The sequence below is a fragment of the Hevea brasiliensis genome, chromosome 11 (assembly GCF_030052815.1).
Source record: "Hevea brasiliensis isolate MT/VB/25A 57/8 chromosome 11, ASM3005281v1, whole genome shotgun sequence".
NCBI classification, from domain to species: domain Eukaryota; kingdom Viridiplantae; phylum Streptophyta; class Magnoliopsida; order Malpighiales; family Euphorbiaceae; genus Hevea; species Hevea brasiliensis.
Genome location: NC_079503.1, coordinates 9,871,269 through 9,892,142, shown reverse-complemented (window position 1 = coordinate 9,892,142; position 20,874 = coordinate 9,871,269). Strand labels below are relative to the sequence as shown.

The 20,874-nt window shown below is 32.9% G+C and overlaps 2 protein-coding genes across 6 annotated transcripts; both read left to right on the top strand.

Annotated features, from left to right (window-relative positions):
• The first annotated feature begins 320 nt into the window (after window positions 1–320).
• LOC110646943 (uncharacterized) lies at window positions 321–9,581 on the top strand. 2 transcript variants are annotated; one of them, XM_021800568.2, is made up of 13 exons: window positions 321–638; window positions 2,407–2,581; window positions 2,694–2,777; window positions 3,073–3,314; window positions 3,426–3,669; window positions 4,817–4,896; window positions 5,198–5,282; window positions 5,741–5,872; window positions 5,955–6,068; window positions 6,798–6,842; window positions 7,505–7,586; window positions 8,956–9,006; window positions 9,098–9,581. In XM_021800568.2, the coding sequence occupies exons 1-13, from the start codon at window positions 496–498 to the stop codon at window positions 9,187–9,189; spliced, it is 1,569 nt and encodes a 522-aa protein (XP_021656260.2). In that variant the 5' UTR covers window positions 321–495; the 3' UTR covers window positions 9,190–9,581. The 2 variants fall into 2 exon arrangements, with proteins under 2 accessions (XP_021656260.2, XP_021656262.2); XM_021800570.2 differs by lacking the exon at window positions 8,956–9,006.
• Window positions 9,582–16,512: 6,931 nt separating this feature from the next.
• On the top strand, window positions 16,513–20,874 carry LOC110646945 (protein phosphatase 2C 53). 4 transcript variants are annotated; one of them, XM_058129843.1, is made up of 6 exons: window positions 16,513–16,668; window positions 17,203–17,260; window positions 17,533–18,480; window positions 18,588–18,905; window positions 18,978–19,083; window positions 20,230–20,874. In XM_058129843.1, exons 3-6 carry the CDS (start codon window positions 17,590–17,592, stop codon window positions 20,562–20,564), a joined length of 1,650 nt encoding a protein of 549 aa, XP_057985826.1. In that variant the 5' UTR covers window positions 16,513–16,668; window positions 17,203–17,260; window positions 17,533–17,589; the 3' UTR covers window positions 20,565–20,874. The 4 variants fall into 4 exon arrangements, with proteins under 4 accessions (XP_057985826.1, XP_057985825.1, XP_057985822.1 ...); XM_058129842.1 differs by having other exon boundaries at window positions 17,446–18,480; XM_058129839.1 differs by having other exon boundaries at window positions 16,519–16,822.

Genomic DNA, 20,874 nt, shown 5'->3' with positions numbered 1-20,874 from the left:
CTTCGTACTAAAATGCGCTGCAACGTCATTAGTGTTCCGAAAGCGACACTCTTCTCCACCTCACGTTAAATATTAGCGCGCGTGAGCCCGTCACGAACCTTTTATGACAATAATCGTTAAACTCACTTGGTTAAGAGTTTTTTTCTTCTGCTTTGTGTACCACTCTGCGAGCATGCTACGTCATATAGACCAGGGGATTTAAAAGCCTCATGTTGATGTGGCGGTCGACAATTCGTTGGCTTTTAGAGTGAGTACAGAGTCGGTGCAGAGGATCAAACGACCTCGCATTTTGGGGTTTTTTGAGGTTCTCTATTCGCATCATCTCCTCATTGTTTTAATAAATGAGAACTTCAGAGAGTGTGTGTTTCTTTTAGAGAGAGAGAGAGAGAGAGAGTACCAAGATTGAGCTTGAGAGATTCTAAGTGAGGAAGAGAAATTCGTAAAGGAAATTACACCTGTAGATTCTAGAAAGAGAGAGAGAGAGAGAGAGAGAGAATGGAGGATATAGAAGAGGAGGAGAACGGAGAAGAGGAGGTCTTGGGATCGAGCTTGACGATGGAGAAAGTCGCGGCAGCGAAGCAGTTCATAGAGAATCACTACAGAGCTCAGATGAAGAATATTCAAGACCGAAAAGAGAGGTATCTCTCTCTCTCTCTCTCTCTCTCTCTCTCTCTCTCTCCCTCTGTGTGTCTCTCTCCTCTACTAGCAATTGATTGATTAGAATTCGCTGGGCTAAATTTTTTTTTTAATGCTATGTTTGGCTGCTGTAAGAGGGTGAATTGAAATTTTGTGAATGTTAAACTGTGCATTATTTGGGGAACCGAGATATAAATCGAGAATGTCTACTTTGGTCGAGCTGTAGACAAGTGTTAGGCTTAGTTGATTCAGTGATTTGCCTTCTCGTTTCTATGAAAGTTACTATTGAAAACCACAGATTGTGGAATCTGAAAAGTGAAATATAAATTAGATTGTGACTTGATGGCGGGTTAGTGTATGGCTTCCTTCTGATTTGTCTCTACATACCAGTTTGCTTATCTGGTGGCTGGGAAAATGTAGGTGAAGGAAAGAAAGTAAGAAACCGTGTGTTTGGAACTAAGAAAATAATGTATTAACTGCTTTCCTGTAAATTTTGGATAGTCAAACACAGCATTTGATGAGCGCAACAATTCTCAGATAATTATTTTCACCCCGACCTCCTCTCCTTTCTCTTGGCTGTTAAATTGGGAATTAAATAAATTTCAACTAGTTAAACTAATAATGCATTATTCTTAATCCACACTAGTTTCTAATTGTGATCAAGTCTTAGTTGAGTTGAGAGAAAGACTAGTAGCTACATTAGCTTACATTGATTAATAATTAATATGTAATTATTTATCAACCAGAGTGGTTTAAGAAGATCAATTAGCAGAGTTGATCAACATTTCTTCACATATAATGATAATCCCAAGGTCATAGATATTTTTTTTTTTTTGAATTCCATAAGAAGACACTGAAGCTTAATTTGTCACTCCTGTAACTAGGTGGTTTCTTAAACCAAATGTCGTCAAGTATAGTTGTTTAGAGCCTGCCCTCAGAACTGCATTTATTTTTCTCCAGGAAAAACTATCTTCGAAAATGGGGAAAACAAAAAAGTACAGCACTATCTGGATGACCTTTCTAGATGAGTGGGATTTTTACCACCCCTAACTTTTGATGCAAGAAAGTTCTCACAAACTAAAGCTTTCTAGCTTCCTTTCTTTCTTTTTCTAGAAAGTTTCACACCAACTGAGCAGGATTATTGATAGCAAGCTAGGAAATTATACTTTCTCAAGAAATTTCCATAGACTTACTCTTGATGCCTCATCCATCACAAACTTTGTGTAATTATTTAATGATGAAGTGGCTGCTAATTTTCTTCTTCTTCTTTTTCCCTCCATCGGTGATTTTTCTTTGTGTGGTTGTTTTTCCTTCTATCATCTCTTGTTCATTTTGAGTCATTTGCACTATCTAGATGTTCTTAAAATCAAACAACTAAAGGTTGCTGCAGAATTTCCCTTTGCGTGGTTGGATAGGTCTTATGTCATAAAGGCATCATTGTTGATCATGCTAAATAAAATTAAATTTTTATCTTCTTTTGTTTACTTTATGAAGCTTCATTTAATCAATGGAGTAACGGACATCTTGTGAAAGAGGTGTGTTCACTAAAACTTCACGTCAACCAGTCTTGAATTGTTGCTTCCAGAAGATGAATTCTAGACAATAAAGGACAAGTTACCATCAAGATTTTCATTTTTATTCTCCCTAAAAATGCCCAAGGGCAGTACAAAGCTTTGATTTAAAGATGCTGTTTCTTACTCTTTATGAAATGTCTGATTTAAAGATGCACTTTTTTACTCTTGATATTGTAATTGGCTTCTTCTACTGCAGACGGTGGGTGTTAGAAAGGAAACTAGCTTCTTCTGATGTGCCCAAGGAGGAACAGATCAATCTGATAAAAGACTTGGAAAGAAAAGAAACAGAATTTATACGACTTAAAAGGCATAAGATTTGTGTTGATGATTTTGAGCTTTTGACCATCATTGGTAGAGGAGCCTTTGGTGAGGTTAGGAATGTGCATGATACATAAGTAATGCGTTGAATGATTCATCATTTCATTAAATGCTCTTTAATATTTAACTAATCTTCTTTTTTCCTGATACTTCCTCTAATGACAGGTTCGCTTGTGCCGGGAGAAGAAATCTGGTAATATTTATGCTATGAAAAAGTTAAAGAAATCTGAAATGCTAAAGAGAGGACAGGTGAAATTTTACATACTATCACTTGTATATTTCTTTTCCTCTTAGCCTATTCTGAGGAGTAACTTTCTTTTTTCTTCATCAACTGTTGGAACGTCATTATGTAGTTGTATATTAGATGCATGCTATCAGTTGTATATTATATGAACTTTTAAAATGCATTATGCAGTTGCAATTATCCTTTTGCTTTTATTTGTTGGGATATGCGCTCTTTTGTGTACTGCTGCTTGTGCTATTGTGTTATTCACTTTGCATGTATTTCTTTAATGTTCTGACTGAATGTGTTTTTTCTCAACAGGTAGAACATGTTAGAGCTGAAAGGAACTTGCTGGCAGAAGTTGCAAGCCACTGCATCGTCAAACTCTATTACTCATTTCAGGATGCCGAGGATTTGTATCTGATTATGGAATATCTTCCAGGTGGTGATATGATGACCCTGCTGATGAGGGAGGATACCTTGACTGAAAATGTGGCTAGGTTTTACATTGCTCAGAGTGTCCTCGCAATTGAGTCAATTCACAAACATAATTACATTCACAGGTTGAAAATCAGCTGTTCTAAATATGCTTCAATTTACTTGAAATTGAAATATGTGTTGACTTGTCTTGCTATTTGCGCTTCCTCATTATATTCCATTCATTTTCTTTCCAGAGATATAAAGCCTGACAACCTTCTTCTGGATAAAAAAGGTCATATGAAGCTATCTGATTTTGGCCTTTGTAAGCCTCTTGATTGTTCAGCTTTATCTGTGATTCCTGAAAACAAGACAATTGATGATGAAAATATGACTGAACCAATGGATATTGATGGAAGTATTCCTGATGCTGACAATAAAAGTAATTGGAAAAGCCCCCATGAACAGCTTCAGCACTGGCAAATGAACAGGAGGAAGTTGGTAAGAAATTTTCTGTTATAGATATGTTATAGAAGTGCATTCCAGATGATATCTATATGAACAAATATGAGAATGGCTCAAATTACTTTTACAAAATTATAAGTTGAGGAACATGATTTTTTAAATGATGTAAAATTTCGGCCATTATTTTTGTGAAGGAGTTCCTAGAGCCATTAAGAAATTAGTTAATGACCATAAAAATCCAAAATTTTGATGAGATTTGCAATTATGGTGAATCCTTTGAATTTTGTCAAGTATATACATAGCCTTTCACATTGGTGTCAATTGTAGCCAAACTAGGAAAGGCATAAACCAAAATCTTAATTGCTAAATAGCATATATTTTATTCAATAAAATCTTCGTAATAATATCTAATATGGTATTTTTAAGTTTAAGACTGAAAAAAGTATTAATTATTATTTAACACTAAGAGGGGAAAAAAAAAGAGGAATCTGTATCTTTTTACTGCATCTTCTTTTTATACCTTTCCTCTGTTCTACTCAAATATGCTTATGTGTCAGTTAAAAGAATTGGCCATAACTGTAAATTGGACAAAAGATTTAGATTTTCATTCTTCTATTATTAACCCTTTAGAAATTTGATATTGTTTTGTCCCTGCCTGTCTTTTCGAATACTCAAATGTATTTCTTTTGCTTTGGTTTCCAATAATTTCTTGTTTTCATATTGATCTTGAACACAAAAATAATAGTTGCTGAAATTGCAATGTACTTGCTTCTTCTGTTCTTCATGTCTGTGTTTTGAATTGTGGCTAAATTCATTTCTTACTACCCAAATACTTTTCTCTGTTAAATGAGTGGTGATTTTGAGTTGGTACTCTGTCTAGCCTCTCCAATCTCCATCAATTCTAATGGTTTTGATTGTAGATTGAGCATGGCACATTACATCTAATGGTGCGTACACAGACATTGAATACACTTTTTTGCTTTCAGAAGGAACTTACTGGTAACATTACAGATGGTTACCTTTATAAACTCTATAACTTAGAGGCCATGTGTATAAAAGGTTTGCCTTTAGCATCGTCTTATTAACATTGCACATGATTGATATGTCAAACCATAGTTGTTGAGATTTTATGGCACCATTTTTTGAATATAATGGTTAGAAATTTCTTATGTTTTTGTGAAAGGCATTTTCTACCGTGGGAACACCAGATTACATTGCTCCTGAAGTATTACTGAAGAAAGGATATGGCATGGAGTGTGACTGGTTAGTTTGCCTTTCTTTATTAATTTATTTATTAAAATTCTCTTACCATTGCATCCTGTGATTCACTGGTAGTTTTAAGCTTTTTTTTATTATCATTTTTTTTTCTTTTGACTCATTGGCCATCTTCTTTTAGTGTGTTGTATTATATCTGTTTCATTCCTGAAAATGGTGATGAGAAAAAAATCTAGTCTGTCTCTCATAGACTTTTGTGAATGCCACACATATATCTCTGCTTTCTCTTGCTGTTCTCATTATCTGTATCTAAATGGTAAATATTTTTCCTTATCTGAACTCCTTTCAGGTGGTCACTAGGAGCAATAATGTACGAAATGCTAGTTGGATACCCTCCTTTTTACTCAGATGACCCCATAACCACATGCAGAAAGGTAACAAAACATATTCTTATGTTTGTTATCGTTTCTTAGCTTCAGTTGATCTTGTTATTCTTTTTCTGTGTTCTTCTTCAATACCATATAAGGTTTTTATTTTTATTTGTTAAATTTCAGTTTACCATTTCTATTTTGGGCTACTTCTTATCTTTTCTACCAAAGATAGCTTTTCAGCTGATTTTACAGTATTGGGCTAGACGTATTGTCGGTCACTTCTCATCAGGTTGTTGGTTATCTAGTATTTTCTGGAGAAACTAGAATGATGTCTGGGCACCATGGTGATTGTGCCATAGCCACACCATATAGTTTTTCCTTAATGCTTTATTACAAATCATTCCTTTACTTTCTCCCCTTTCTTCTAGTTTTCATAAATCTTTATCAAACAACAGTTCTCTTATTATTAATTGAACTGATTAACTGTTTTTAGTAACATGTTGATCACCAATTACTTTCAGATTGTTCACTGGAGAAATCACCTTAGATTCCCAGAGGATGCAAGGCTGTCACCCGAGGCAAAGGATCTCATTTGTAGGTTACTGTGCGATGTTGATCATAGACTAGGTACTGGAGGAGCGCACCAAATTAAAGTAAGAAACCTGAAGTTATTTCAGTTTTTTTTTCCCAAACTATGTGTTCTTTTGTACTGAAATTATGATTGGTCTGTGTCAGGCTCATCCTTGGTTCAAGGACATTTTATGGGACAAACTATATGAAATGGAAGCAGCATTTAAACCAGAAGTCAATGGGGAGCTAGACACCCAGAACTTTATGAAATTTGATGAAGTATTATACTTTTCTGATCTTTACTTCTCTTTTTCATGTACTGTTAATGTACCATCTTATGTCTATTTCGTCAGATTAGATTTATAAGTTGGACTGTTATTAGGGCAGCTTCTGTTTATTTTATTTCAAAGAAGGCATATTTTAATTACAAAGAAACTAGTAGCATGATGGTGAATTCATAACAATGAAAGATTTATGGCTTTTTGTGTGATGTCATGCCACAGCAGGCAGTGATGCTTATAAACTATCATAAGGTGCAATATATTTTTTTTTCTTAACTTGATTAATAGATAATATGCTTATGAAAATCACAGGCATCATTTTTGGAGTTTCCGTTTTTTCTAATAAATTTTTAGGATGTACTTTTGCAGTCTTTTAGTCAAATCCTAAATCCTATTATACTTGTGATTATTAAGAATTCTGAATCACCACATGTCATTTGGACAATTGGCATGTGAATGTATATCCTTAAAAATTTGATGTACTCTTTGCCTACAACAACCATGCAGTGAAAGTTTTGGATGTTGAAACCCCTGTAAATGTTTTCTGAAAACTGTGGAAAATGATATCCCCTAAACTATGGCTATGAGAAAGGTCCATTAAACAGGAATTAGCTTTCCTTCTGTTGCTTAATCATATATGATGTCTTTTTCTTTATTATGTAAACTTTGAGATATGGTGTTTTTTAGAAATCTGTATTATAAGTTGCAATTATCGATTTGTCATCAGATGGATCCTCCACCAGCAAGAACTGGCTCTGGACCATCAAGGAAGGTATTTTGTTACTTGTTATTGATGTTTCTATAAATTATAATGCATTAATTTGTACCAGCAGTTGGTGTTGTCATCACCTCATTTCATCTGCATATTTTTTGAGCAAATTTGTTCATTAGCAAGGTAGTTTGCTTCTGATTTAATAAACATTTGAATTTAAACATAAATAGGTGATCCTGGCATAAAGATTTACTAATTAGCCAAGTAAAACAGTGCAACTTCTAGGTTAGACATTCATGTCATTAAGTGCGTAGTGGTTTCATGCAACATGGAAAGAAAGAAAAAGATGCAGTAAGAAAAGGGGAATGGCACCATTTGTGCTGTTTCTCTTACTACTTTGGTTAAAATCTATAGTAAACAATAAAATTAAATGCTTACTGTATAATTTGTTTCCATGATTTGCTTTTTCCTGATTTCTCATTTCAGACTGTTATTATTCAACTTTATCTGACAAGTAACGCATTAAATGAGGAATTGTATTTTTCTTTCTTTGAACTTTTTCGGTTTTTTGTTGGACTGCCTGCTTTCCTATTTTGTACTTGAGACATTATCGATGTTGCAAAAAATCAGCTGTTCTGCTAATAGAACAAGCCCTTCCCTTATAGGACTGCTATTCTTCATATAACTGCTTTGGATTTAGAAAATATCCCCTTTTGATGCAGATGCTATTAACTCCCAAAGATTTAAGTTTTGTTGGCTATACATACAAGAATTTTGATGCTGTCAAAGGGCTGCATTCTTTTGGTATGCAATTTATTTCTGAATAGTTAACGTTATTTAGTTCCTTTTGCTATAATTGCTATATTTATGTTTCCTAGTTGGACTGTATGCCTTCTTTATTTAATGGAATCTAGATGCATTTTGTTTCTAATTTTTTTAATTATTGAGGATAAGAATATTGTTTTGCTGATATTCACACTTTGTGTTCTGACCATGGGAAAATTTTCTTATTGGCATATCTACACATAGATGATGAAATACCCCCTTTAAGACTGGACTGGTGAAAAGCATTGTACTTATCTGATGTCAATATCAAATTGTATAGTATGCTGGAACTGCTGGTCAGAGTTGAACCAAGTCCCTTTCAAAATAAAAATAGTCTGTACACTGTAGTTTGCACCAGTCCAACAGGAGGGGGGAGCGGCAATGTGGTGGAGACTGGTTAGTCAGATGTGTGAAACAATTCCTGATCCCTTTTCTTCATTTGTGTTGTGAAAATAGGGAATGCAATGGATTAAGATATAATTGAAAGAATCCTTTCTACAACCTTTTGGTGATCCATGAAATTGCTAGTGAGGGGTTAGCTTTTTAAGATTTCTGATTTGGCTAACAATGGACTGGAAAGTTCCAAGATACCATACACAAACTCAGAACATTTTGTTTTAGAATATAGAAGATTTAAGGATTTGGAGTTACCTTTTGATGCTTGGTCTTGGATACTTGGTCTTTAACCATGGACCTCCTCTTCGTTTTATAGGTTAAATTCTAGTGAAAATTTCATATCTAAGCATGCAAGAGCATAAGAAACAACAGTTTACAAGGATTGAAAATAGGGTATGAAAATATAATTTGAACCTTGATACTTGACTTTGAATCAGTGTCTTGAGGAGTATATACTCATTATAATGGTAATGGGTGACCCTGCAGATACTCGGAATTACAAAATGATGTCCATGAAGTGATCAGAGAACAGAATAAGTAAAGAATGTCAGTTGTTTCAATGGTCATAATAAATAAACAGATACACAAAGTAAAATGAAAGTCAATTTCTTAATGTTAAGGTATCATTTCTTGTTCAAAGAGTATCCAAGCGTAGACCGGAATGGGACCTCAAGGTCCCTCTGGCTCAGTTCTGATTTTGATCAAAGCCAATGGTTTTAGTTTTTTAAAAAAGAAGGAAAAAATCTGGACAGATCCAAACCAATCAGTTCCGGTTCAAAAGCCAGTTTTGGTCAACTTGTTTTTGACCTGTTCCAGGTTGAACCAATCCTTGGCTGGGTATTCCAAGAGGTCTAGTGTAAATTTTGGATTCCTTGCCTCTGCAGATGTTTACGCTTCTCCAAAATATAAATGCAAAGAAATTAAATTTTATGAACTATTTTAATGTTTGCAGATCTCAAAGGAAGTATGTCACCAAAACGGCCATCCATTGATTCTATATTCAGTATTAGATCTATCTTCTTCTCCCTTTTTACTGATGACTGATGGCCATCTCGTATGTTCAAATGGATTAACTTGGTTGATAATTTGTGCAGGTGGTTCCGGGGCAGATTATCCTACAAAACGGCCTGGCGAGGAAACAGAGGTGCAAATGCTTGCATCATCAGGTGATCCCATGCTACCATAATATAACAAAACCACTATCCTATAATGTGGATGGTTACGCATCCCATTTTGAGTTGGGCATTTCTCCAAAATCCATAACTTCTATGGGTTGGCTGCCATACAACTTGCATGCAGAACCACGCTCAAGTGTACAGCAGTAACTGAGAAACTTCTTTAAAGCCCTCTGAGGTTAACCTTTAGGACAAGTGAGATTTTTATTTTATAGCTGAAGAGGTATTGTGTATTAGATATAGAGCAAACCTGTGAAACTTGTGCCCTGGCTGCCCAGGTTGGCTGTGGTAAAACATGCCTTCTCTAGCGGCAGTTTCTGGTCAAATTTTAATGGAAAGCAAACTACTAAGAAACTCAATAGCTATTTTAATGAATTATTCCCCATTAACGGTTTTGTGTGTATGTTGTGGACCAAGTGAATATTCACTGAATTTTTGCTCGAGGTCGTTTAACTAGAACTGTTCGATTACAATGTACTATTAGTTTCTGCAATCATTCTTTGGGAGTTGCATTTACTTGTTACAGTATTTAAAATCTCCATCGTTGATAAGTTCTAAATGTTCTTTCGATATTGTTACTTTGGTTGCTCGGTTATGGTCTGAAGACCTTACAAGCTGCAATATCTGGCAATCTTTGTCGCTTCAGAAGACTGATATGATGTTTTCGTTTTCACTTTTTCTTTGTTTTGACCTGCAAGAAATCAAATATTATTCCAGGCCAGGAAAAAGATGTATTAGAAAGTCAATATCCGAACCTATTCTATAGCCTCTCTTCCTTCCTTGAATTATTAATACAAAATTAATAATTTTTAAAGCGTGGGGAGGGAAGAAAAGCATCCACCTGCCTCGGCAAAATTAAGGCGTGTGAAATAATTTTTATGTAAAAGACCCAGTTTTATTTGAATTTTATAAATTTTAACTTAAAAAGGAAGAGAAATGCTAAGACGTCGTTTGTAATGAGGTAATCATACTTTTAGTAATACAAAAAAATTTATAGTGTTATGGAAAACCAATTATATGACAATCAATTACATTTTGTTTTAATTTTTTTTATTTATTATTTATATTATCAATGCTAATTTTACTATTATCACCACCATCACTATTACCTAATTACTATTTTTGTCACCATTATCATTACCACCTTACCGGCACTTAGCCACCGTCATTATTGCCGCCTCCATCACCACTCTCACCCTGTTACCATCAATGATTCCACCAATTAACATTATCATTGCCACCACTAATATGATCACCATTATTTAGCTATCACCATCACTGTTATCACTATCACTTACCTATCACTAATATCACTCGGTAACCACTATCACTTACCTATCACTAATATCACTCGGTAATGGTAGTAATGATAATTGTAATAGTAAAAATATTAATAATTTCAAATTAAAATAATATCTAATAAAATATTATTATTAATTTAATTACATTTCATAATATATATATATATATATATATATAATGATTAAAACTATTGCATCATATTGCAAATTTAATTCCATTTTATTGCATTATGATCCTACCAAATGCATCCTAAAAGAAAAACACGTTATGAAATTCATGCTTTATCTTAGATATATACATTTCGATTCCTATCATCCCATATAAATCCCCCAAATTCCAGTCTTCACCTAATGGATTTTGATTTACCTACTCGCAGCAGTCGGTCAAATCTCTTGTTTCGCTGGATGATGAGCTTATTTAAAAAAAAAAAAAGAATTCAATAAAATTGAGCTGTGTTTCCATATGTCTAGGTACTTAATACTTTTATGTAATAATTGATCTGTCCTCAGTCCATTCTTTAAAACCAATCAAGAGATGGATTAAAAGGTAAGTTAATTTTAAGAAAAAAAAATTTCTTACCTATCCCAAATACAATATATCCTTGACAAATAATTAAAACGATGATAATTATTTGTTATCAAATACAAAATATTATATTAAATTAATAAATAAATGTTATATATAAACAAATATCTAACTATTAAAATACTCAAAAAGTACTTTAAATTGGGCACGTCACAATATTTTCACGCCAAAGGTGGTGGTGGGGATGGTTGGCAAGGACGGGGATTACTCCTCTGTTCAAGGTCGGAACGAAAATTTTTTTGCCGAAGAGTAGGTTGGACGATTTTTTTTATAGGGACTTTTTCCTTATTTTCTTATTTCAATTTATTCTTATATATTATAAATTTATTTATTAAATATAAATTATAAATATAAATTTTAAACATAATTTTAATAATATATATATATATATATATATTTTTTTAAATTATAATATTTAAATATATAAAAAATAAATTATTTTTAATAAAATATAATAATTGATGCAGTCAACGTAAATTTCTTGCAGTATAAACTTGTAAAACAGATAATAAATGAGTCAGAAGTCTACTTGAGTGTTCTTAGTGAGAACCCTCTGCATTTAAATTAAAGCTGATATGAAAGAATACTGTGTCAAATTAATTAGGGAGGAAAAACATACATCCATAGATGATATGATATCTTTATATAGGATACAGACAATGGTTAGTTATGGTAAGTAAACTATATAATTATGTGAATATTATTAGAGAAAATAATTATGGGATTATATTTCTATTTATAGTGTATAATTATAGGCATTATTAAATTTGACAATTCTATCAAGATTATTTATCTTTAATTAAGATTCTTTTCTCTTATTGAATGAGTCTTACAGTAGTTAAATCGACTAAACGAATCTCATGACTGAATCATTGAATATGATTAGGCTCATGAGTCAAGTGTGTGTGTGTGTGTGTGTGTGTGTGTGTGTATATATATATATTGAAACATTCTAGAGCTACAAAAATAGTTATTGAACTGTTGCATAAAAATGTTCCTCCTAGAGTAGTTGTTAATATGAATAAGAGAAACTCTGTTATAACCTTTTCTGTACATTCAATGTACTCTACGAATAGATGAATACATGGAGTTGATGAGAAGGGGCTAGGGAAAGCTTGAACCCAATTCCTACAATAATGAATATAAGCGTAATTAAAATTCCTGAGGAGTTATTCATTAGTCCCCTATTCAAGTACGAATCTTTAAATTCATTGTGTTTAGACAAAAATGTTTTGGTCATCGCCTTATAATTTTTGGAGTATGAACTATCAACTTGAATTTGATAATGGCGAACTATCGCCTTATGTTGATTTTCATCTTTCATTTGCTTAGCCTGACAGATTATCATCTTAGGTGGGCTTACACCTTCATTTGTTTAGCCTAGCGGACTATTGCCTTGAATAAGCTAAACACCTATACTTGTGCTGGCGGACTATCGTCGTGGATGGGTTAAGAGCCCTTAGTTTGTTTAGCCTGACAAACTATTGCCGTGGATGGTCTAAGCATCCTCAATTTTATTTAGCCTGACAGACTATCATCATGGATTGGCTAAACATCCTAAGTTTATTTAACCTAGTGAACTATCGCCATAGATGGGCTAAGCACTCTCTGTTTATTTAGCTTGACGGACTATTGCTGTGAATGGATAAACACCCTCAGTTTATTTAGCCTGACGAATTATCACTGTGGATGGGCTAAGTACCTTTATTTTTAACTTGATAGATTGTTGCCTTGATAATGGCGAATTATCACCTTGGAGCCATTGGCTTTTTTTAAATTATTTGTAAAAATAATGCTTGTACAAATATTTTTGTGAAGACAATTACATATAATTCAAGCTATATATTTATTTGATATTTCTCAATAAATAATATAATATATCAAGTGTCTATTGGTTATATCAAAGAGATTCGTATACTTATTTTTAACTAATTATAAAGGTCAAGCTATTTTAAGAGCTGAATAATTTGTGGCACATGTAAATTTATAGAAATAGATTATAAGATAAATTTAGATCTCACAATTTTGCTATTTAACATGAAAAATAATTTAATCCAAGAATAATTATGTAATTACCCCAATTAATGGTAGAAATTAATCCCTAGGATTGATATTGAATTTATAAAACTTCTAATTAAAAGTGCCAAAGGAATTATAAGCGTTATTTGTTCCAAAAATAAGAAATGTGATTTAATTTCAATTAAATTTATAATTTTTGTGTTTCAATCCAAAGGAGGAAGTCATTCGGGCAAAGATTTATAATAGCAAAACTTGTTATTTCACTTTAAAATTCATGGGTTCATGATCTGGTGGCACAATGATATATAAAAGGAATTAAATTCGTGATCTCATATATATCTTAATTAGTAGATAAATTAATTTTTTAGAAACTCTAAAGGTAATGATAATTATGTGTATATCAATTTTCCATATTGGAAAGAACTTAATCATTAAATCTATTGAGTCGATGTGAATAACTAGCTAGTCTTCCAACACACTTAATAGAAACTTATGAGCCACCAAAGCAAAATTCTATGCAAATGTCGTAAAATTTTATTCAACAAAATGGTGGCAATTTTGTGATTAAATTATAAAACCAAAGCCTAGAATCAAAAAGGGTTTTCTTCTTTCCTAGGGCCGAACAAAATTTCATGCAGAACAATTGCTTTGCACTATGAATACGACCAGCTATGGTCACCTCTTGCCCAAACTATGAGCTGCACAAGCTCATTTCCAAGATTGAGTCTTGCTAGACAAAAGAAAGGAAGCAGATTAGGAGAAGGCATACTATACACTGATCAAAAATTTTGAGCCAATAATTAAATAAAAATAAAAAATAAGTATGATAATAAATGTATATAAAATACAATACATTTTAAGGGTATGCACGATTCTTAAATATTTTAAATCAAATTAAAGAATTATATCGAATTTATTAAAATGGTATCAAATTAATTTTTTTTTGTTATTTTGATTCAATTTAGATTCTTCATCGAGTTGATACTGTATGAAAATTTAACATAAAATTAATTATATATATTTTTTTTTCCATAATTTTGTAGTTAATATTGATTTGCGAACCAAAGTCATATTCCCATTTGATTTTTAATTGGATTTTGTTTTTGGTTTTTATTTTAAACATAATTTCAATTTTAATTAAATATAAAATAATATTTTATCATATAAATATATAGTATTTTATTAATTTTGAATTAATTTAAGCTTAAATTAGAAAGTCAGGACTAATTACTTAAAAGCCTCAAAATATATTTATTAATTAATATCACGAAAATTTTGAGCAGTTAATATTAGGTTTATTATGTGAAAAAATGGACAATAGAGCCTTCCTCAGAGTTGTAATTGATAGTGAAAGGTAATAAAAAAAAATAAAAAAAAATTATAAAAAATGATATCATTTTAAATATTATTAAAAAATATAAATTATAATTGCTTTAAAATTTTTATAATTAAAAATATTAAATTTAATTTAAAATATTTTTAATTAACCTATTTAAATAGCTATTTTTCTGAACAACTCTGATATATGTCAAAAGGTTTATCTTGATTCCTAAAAAAATTTACAATTAAATAGTCCACTTAATTATTAATTTCAGTCAAATAAGTCCAAATTAATAACATTAATTAACTATCAGTGTTAAAAGTTAATAAATTTAATTTTAATGGATAATAAAATTTAAAAAACACAAATTAACTTTTTAATTTGATAGTTAAATAAGTAATTGGTTTTTAATTGCAATCAATCAACTCCTTTAAATTTTAATTAGGGTCAATTAGGACCCTGCCTACAATGATGAGTATGCCTATAATAGATAATTAAATATGTTGTTTTGAATTCTTTTAAGGGTTAATTATCCAAAAAAAAAACTATAAAGTTTACTTATTTTTATAATTAAATCGTAAAGTTTATATAATTGTCAATTAAACCTCTACGTTTAATTGATATCTCAAATTGATTAGACCGTTAATAAACCAATAATATATGATGCTTGGAAAGTAATTATAGTGACTTTTATTTTCATTATTTTGGTTGGGAGTTGGGTTTTATAAATTCATTGATAGTTAAAATTAATAGGCAAGTAACTCGGGAAACACTTTGCAATGGCTGGGAGAACAAGTCACTAATACATTTGCTTTGGCAAAGAAATACTTTTTAGGAGAAAGTTACAAAGTTACAGGAGATTAATAATAAAATTACTGAAAAATGGATGTAACTCAGTAAAAAATGTGATTAAAATGATGTACTAATTAATGATTTATAAAGTAGAGTTGAAGTATTGACAAAAAAAAAAATTAAGGATGAAATAGATTATTTGAAAAAAGAGTTAACTGTATGGTAGAGGAAGAATTTGATTTCATTTTATTTTACTCTGTATCTAGGATTGTATTATATTGTTTTACATATGTGTAGTAATGGTAAATAAGTTTTGCTAATATTAACTTGAATGTGTAAGTTGATTAAGATGACTTGAATGTGTAAGTTGATTAGAATGGAATTGAGTAGTTTTATCTGTAAAATAGAATTTGGCTTATAATTTTTAGTTTGTTGAAGTATGCTAATAGTTCATTAACCAGATATCAATCAAATATGAGAGTTTAGTTAGTAATTATGTAAATTTCAGAGTTTAATTGTAAAAATTAATAAATTTTATAATTTTTTTAGTAATTAATCATAATTTAGGATTTTTAATATAACTTCTCCGGTGATGATATGACAGTTGATGTAGAACTTTTATCAAATATATTAACAAAGTTAATTTGAGACATAAATTAAATGTTAGGGTTTAATTCGATAATTATATAAATTTTAAAATTTAATTATAAAAATTATCAAATTTCAAGATTTTTTTCAGTAATTAACTCTTCTTTTAAGAGGAAATGATTTAAGAATGAACATTTCTTTGTTGATGGAGTCAAGTATAGGTATGTTTTGTTGTTTAGATTTTTTGAATTTCTCTTAAGAATTTGTATTTAATGGTCCAAGAAAATTTACTATTTCTTTTTTAGATTTATGGAGGAGAGGTTGAAAAAAAGAAAAAGAAAAGGGTTTGGAATTGCAATTTTTTGATTTTGTAAGAAGTGAAAGAAAATGAAAGAATTAAAATTGCACTTTTTTATTACAATTTTATTTTAAATTTCTTGTAAAAGAGAGGCCGGTGAGTTCTCAATTGGTAAGTAAAGGAAGGAGGGAAAAGTGTTTGGTTGTTTGAGTAGAAAAGGAGATGAGAAAAAGAGAATTAGCCAGAATGAAAACCTTTTGTTAATACAAATATTGAACAGACCCTTACTGTTATGGAATGGGGACCAAAATGAAGGACAGGAGCATGGGATGGGTAGAGATGCTGTTGTCTGCTCTTCTCACTTGACACCTGTCCATCAGTCTCACTCACTTTGCAATGTCTTTTTCTAATTTTTTTTTTCCTTTTCTTTTCCAGTGTTAATTTTTCTTTTCTTTTCTTCTCCACTTCCTTTCTTGTTCTTCCATGTCTAAACGTCCACATATGATTAAATTATGTTCAAGACTAATACAAGAATCAAGAAAACAAGTCTTTAGTGATCACACTTGAGGCGTTAGTTTTTAAATGGTAAGCAAACCCCTCTATATCTTGTTTCTTGATTCTTCCATGGCTTTCAGAATTTAGGAAGGAAGGTAGTCTTTGGTTCTGAAGATAGGAAGGGGAACGACAGGAACGCTTTCTTACAGTTGACAACAGTATTAGGCATTGACAACAGTATTAGGTAGTGACTCCTTTTTCTTTCATTTGTTTCTTTTTGGGCTTCCTCGCTTTCTTTATAGATTAATTGTGATAATTATTAGAAAGAGACGCAGAAGGCGAGGCTGAGAGGGAGAGTGAATTTGTAAGAGGCTGAGATGCATTGCCTTGGTTCCAGGGAACTCAAGAAAACTTGTGAAAATGAGTGCTATCTTTTTAGGGTTTTCCTGTGATTCTTGGGACTTCAGCTTTCCTGAGTTCTTTTTTTCTGCCTCTTTCTTGTGTTTCAAGATAAAGGGTTGATTTCATATTTAGTTTAATTTCTTGTTTATATAATTTTTCGAAATTTTGTTATATTTTTTGTGGATTTAAAGTAGCTTTCTGGCTATTTCTCTTTTACCGTAGTTGATGGAAGTAGATAGAGAAGAGTCTGGAGAAGAAGAAGCTGATAAAGCCTAAGCAGGTTTAGCCTATCCTTTATTACTTATTAATCTTGTAATTTCCATAAATGGAAGTTTGGGTCTATTCTTGTTGACGAGCTCTTACTACCCATTTCCCTTTCACCACCTTTTCGCTCACCTAAATCTTGCATCTCCTGAACTTGCTTCCTGATTTAGGAATATTGAGTTTTCTTTTACTTTTTTGCAGATATGGAAAATGGTCGTCCAAACCGGCTCTTTACTTTCCAAAATCGTTCTTGATGAGAGGGTTGATCATTTAGTTGAATAATGACAGGTATGATTTTAGAGGGGTCGAAGGGTAGCTTTTTGTGCTGCCTAGATAAGGATTTTGATGGAGGAGATGCCTCCGACGGTTGCAGTGCCATTTAGGGTAGGTAATTCAGTATGTGAAAACCCAACCATAGATACCCATTTGGATATCACAAGACTTAAGTTAATGGAAGACACGGCTGGCTTATTATCCGATTCTGTAACTAAGGTTTCTACTGTTGGGGATAATGATCGTCATTGTTGTGATTTGGATAATGAAGTTAGTGACACAAAAGTTGCAGTTCCAGAACAGGACAAGCAGAGAGGAGTCCCTTTGTTGGATATGGTCCCTGAAAATAAAAATAATTGGGTGGGCAGTGATGATGTGATAAACCAGGAAAGTGAAGAAGAAGATGATTCCTTTTCTTTGGAGGGTGATCCTATTTTTGATAGCTCTTGTTCTCTTTCAGCGGCTAGTGAGACTAGCAGCTTATGTGGAGAGGAATTCCTGGGTTTTGAGGCCACCTCTGAGATAGGAACGCCAGGTTCTGTGGATATTGGGAAGAGCATTTGCAGTGTTGATATTATTGCTAATGCCACAGATTTGGAGTCAAATGTTGAGACAGAGGTCGTGAGAGATTCTGTTTCTGTGGCAGTGAGCCTTGAGGAAGAGATTGGAGATGGTTCTGACCCAAAGCCATATGCAGTTGTACTTCAGTTGGCTCTGGGAAAAGGAGTGAGGGGAACAGTCACACGCAATGTTTTTGAGGTTGACTATGTGCCCCTTTGGGGTGTTACATCTATATGTGGAAGGAGACCTGAGATGGAAGATGCAGTTGCAACTGTGCCTTATTTTCTGGAAATTCCTATACAAATGCTAGTTGGGGACCGGGTGCTTGATGGTATGAGCAAGTATATAACTCACCAAGCTGCTCATTTCTTTGGGGTTTATGATGGTCATGGAGGCTCACAGGTAGCATTTCCTTTTTCTTCCTTATTAGTTTCTTCATATCAACAAACCATATATATTTTTTTCCTTCTGCAGATGAATGTATTAAATGAGTTTGGTGCTTTGCTCAGGTTGCAAACTATTGTTGTGATCATATCCATTCTACTTTGGCTGAGGAGATAGAATATGTTAAGAATGGCCTGTGTGATGGAAGTACTAAAGATAGTTGCCAAGAGCAGTGGAAGAAAACATTCACGAATTGTTTTCTTAAGGTAGATGCTGAAGTTGGAGGAAAAGGCAGCGCTGAGCCAGTTGCCCCCGAAACTGTGGGTTCAACTGCTGTTGTTGCCATTATTTGTTCATCCCACATTATAGTAGCAAACTGCGGGGACTCACGAGCAGTTCTATATCGTGGGAAAGAACCTATGGCTTTATCAGTGGATCATAAGGTAAGAGTTCCTCAAAACAATAAGCCTTCTTCTTCTGTTGTCACTTGTTTCATCTTGTTTTTGTTGTTTCAGCCAAACCGGGAAGATGAATATGCAAGGATAGAAGCAGCTGGAGGCAAGGTTATACAATGGAATGGGTATCGTGTCTTTGGCGTACTTGCAATGTCAAGGTCAATTGGTACGTGTTCTACACCATTTTTCTTATTTTCAAATTTAACCACAGCATCATCAACATCTGTCACCAGGATTCTCTTATTTGCAAGTTACTGTCTTGTTCAGAATGCCTAATCTCAAAGGTGGTAAACTCAGAATGAGTACATTCAATTTGCATGGACTTGCCTTGAGGTGTTGTCCAATGAACATTGTGTCATGTCTTTCCCCCTTAATATTGTTACTTTGAAATTTTTGTGGTGTGCAGAGATAACAATTTTGCATTCCACTTGGAGTCTCTGAGATGATTCTACATTGACTGCCTGTGGTCATAAACTTTTAATGTTGGCTTTAGACAAGAGAGTAGGACCTCCAGAGAATATACCTGAAACTTAAAAGATTCTTTCTTTGGCTGTGTCATCAAAGATGAGTAAATAGAAAAAATCAATGTGTATACTGCAAAGATAAGTAATACTGCCATTATTGCTTGCTTATAAAATTTTGCAGTATGAGATAAAGTATATTTATTTCTCATAGTTTGACCTTGAGATGCTGATACCACAACCTGTGTGAGCAATGAATTCAATATATCAATTGGATTAAATTCATTTTGACCCTGCCTCACCCAAAAATGACTAGTTGATGGGGAAATCAATTGTATGCTAGATCTCAAGTGTTTGTGCAAGATACTGATACTTGTATGATATGAAATTTTTATGCATCTAGTGAAAGAGTTGAATTATTAATGGTATCCTATATCTGTTTCAAGTGTAATTGCAAAATATTCATGGACCAGTGCTCATTTAGTGAAACAATTTTATCCCTTTCAAAATGTGATGGGGAATCTACTTTTCTTCTCATCATGTGACACGGAACTTATTGTGTCATTCCTTTCTTTGTAAACAACCCATCGGAAGGGACATGTTATTTGTGTGTTGAATTTTTGAAAACGATTTCCTTTGCAATGCGTGTGTTTGAGGAATAAATATATACAAAAGACAATCAGACGAGCTTCATTGTGCAGGTAATGTGTTTTTGCAGTTTTGTCATCTCATATCACTGCATTGGTTCACATGTTTGTTTGTGTAGTATTGACTATGTGCATGTAAATTTGTTAGGATTTGATTATGATTAGTGAAGTGGTAACTTTGAAACTCACCTTACCTGGATGCAGGTGATAGATTTTTAAAACCATGGATTATTCCAGAACCAGAAGTTATGTTTATTCCTCGGGCAAAAGAAGATGAATGCCTGATTCTGGCAAGTGATGGTCTATGGGATGTCATGTCAAACGAAGAAGCATGTGACCTGGCTCGGAGACGAATACTTGTCTGGCATAAAAAGAATGGTGCTGCACTACCCTACTCAAGGGGTGAGGGAATTGATCCTGCAGCTCAGGCAGCAGCTGAGTACCTCTCAAACCGTGCTCTTCAAAAAGGAAGCAAAGACAACATAACCGTTATTGTGGTTGATCTGAAAGCTCAAAGGAAGCTCAAGAACAAAACATGACAGATTCTTTACATTTTCCTTGCAGCTCTTCATTTTGTTAGGTTTCATGCGGTTACGGTACAATAGAGTTCTGCCCATTTGTTTTTCATAGGGGCATGCGACGTCCTAGAACTCGATTCATTGATTTGAAGAGTTCGCTATGTAAATGTAGATATTTGTGTTAGGGATGAGAAGATATCCCTATGTAAATGGTTAGCTATTTGTTTTGGGGATTAGGAGATTGTAAGAGTTGCATGCTTCCGCTATATGAGCAGCTGTATTCATTGTGCCTCCGAGTTAAAAAAAGAGGCTCTGCGAGGTATTTATCTAA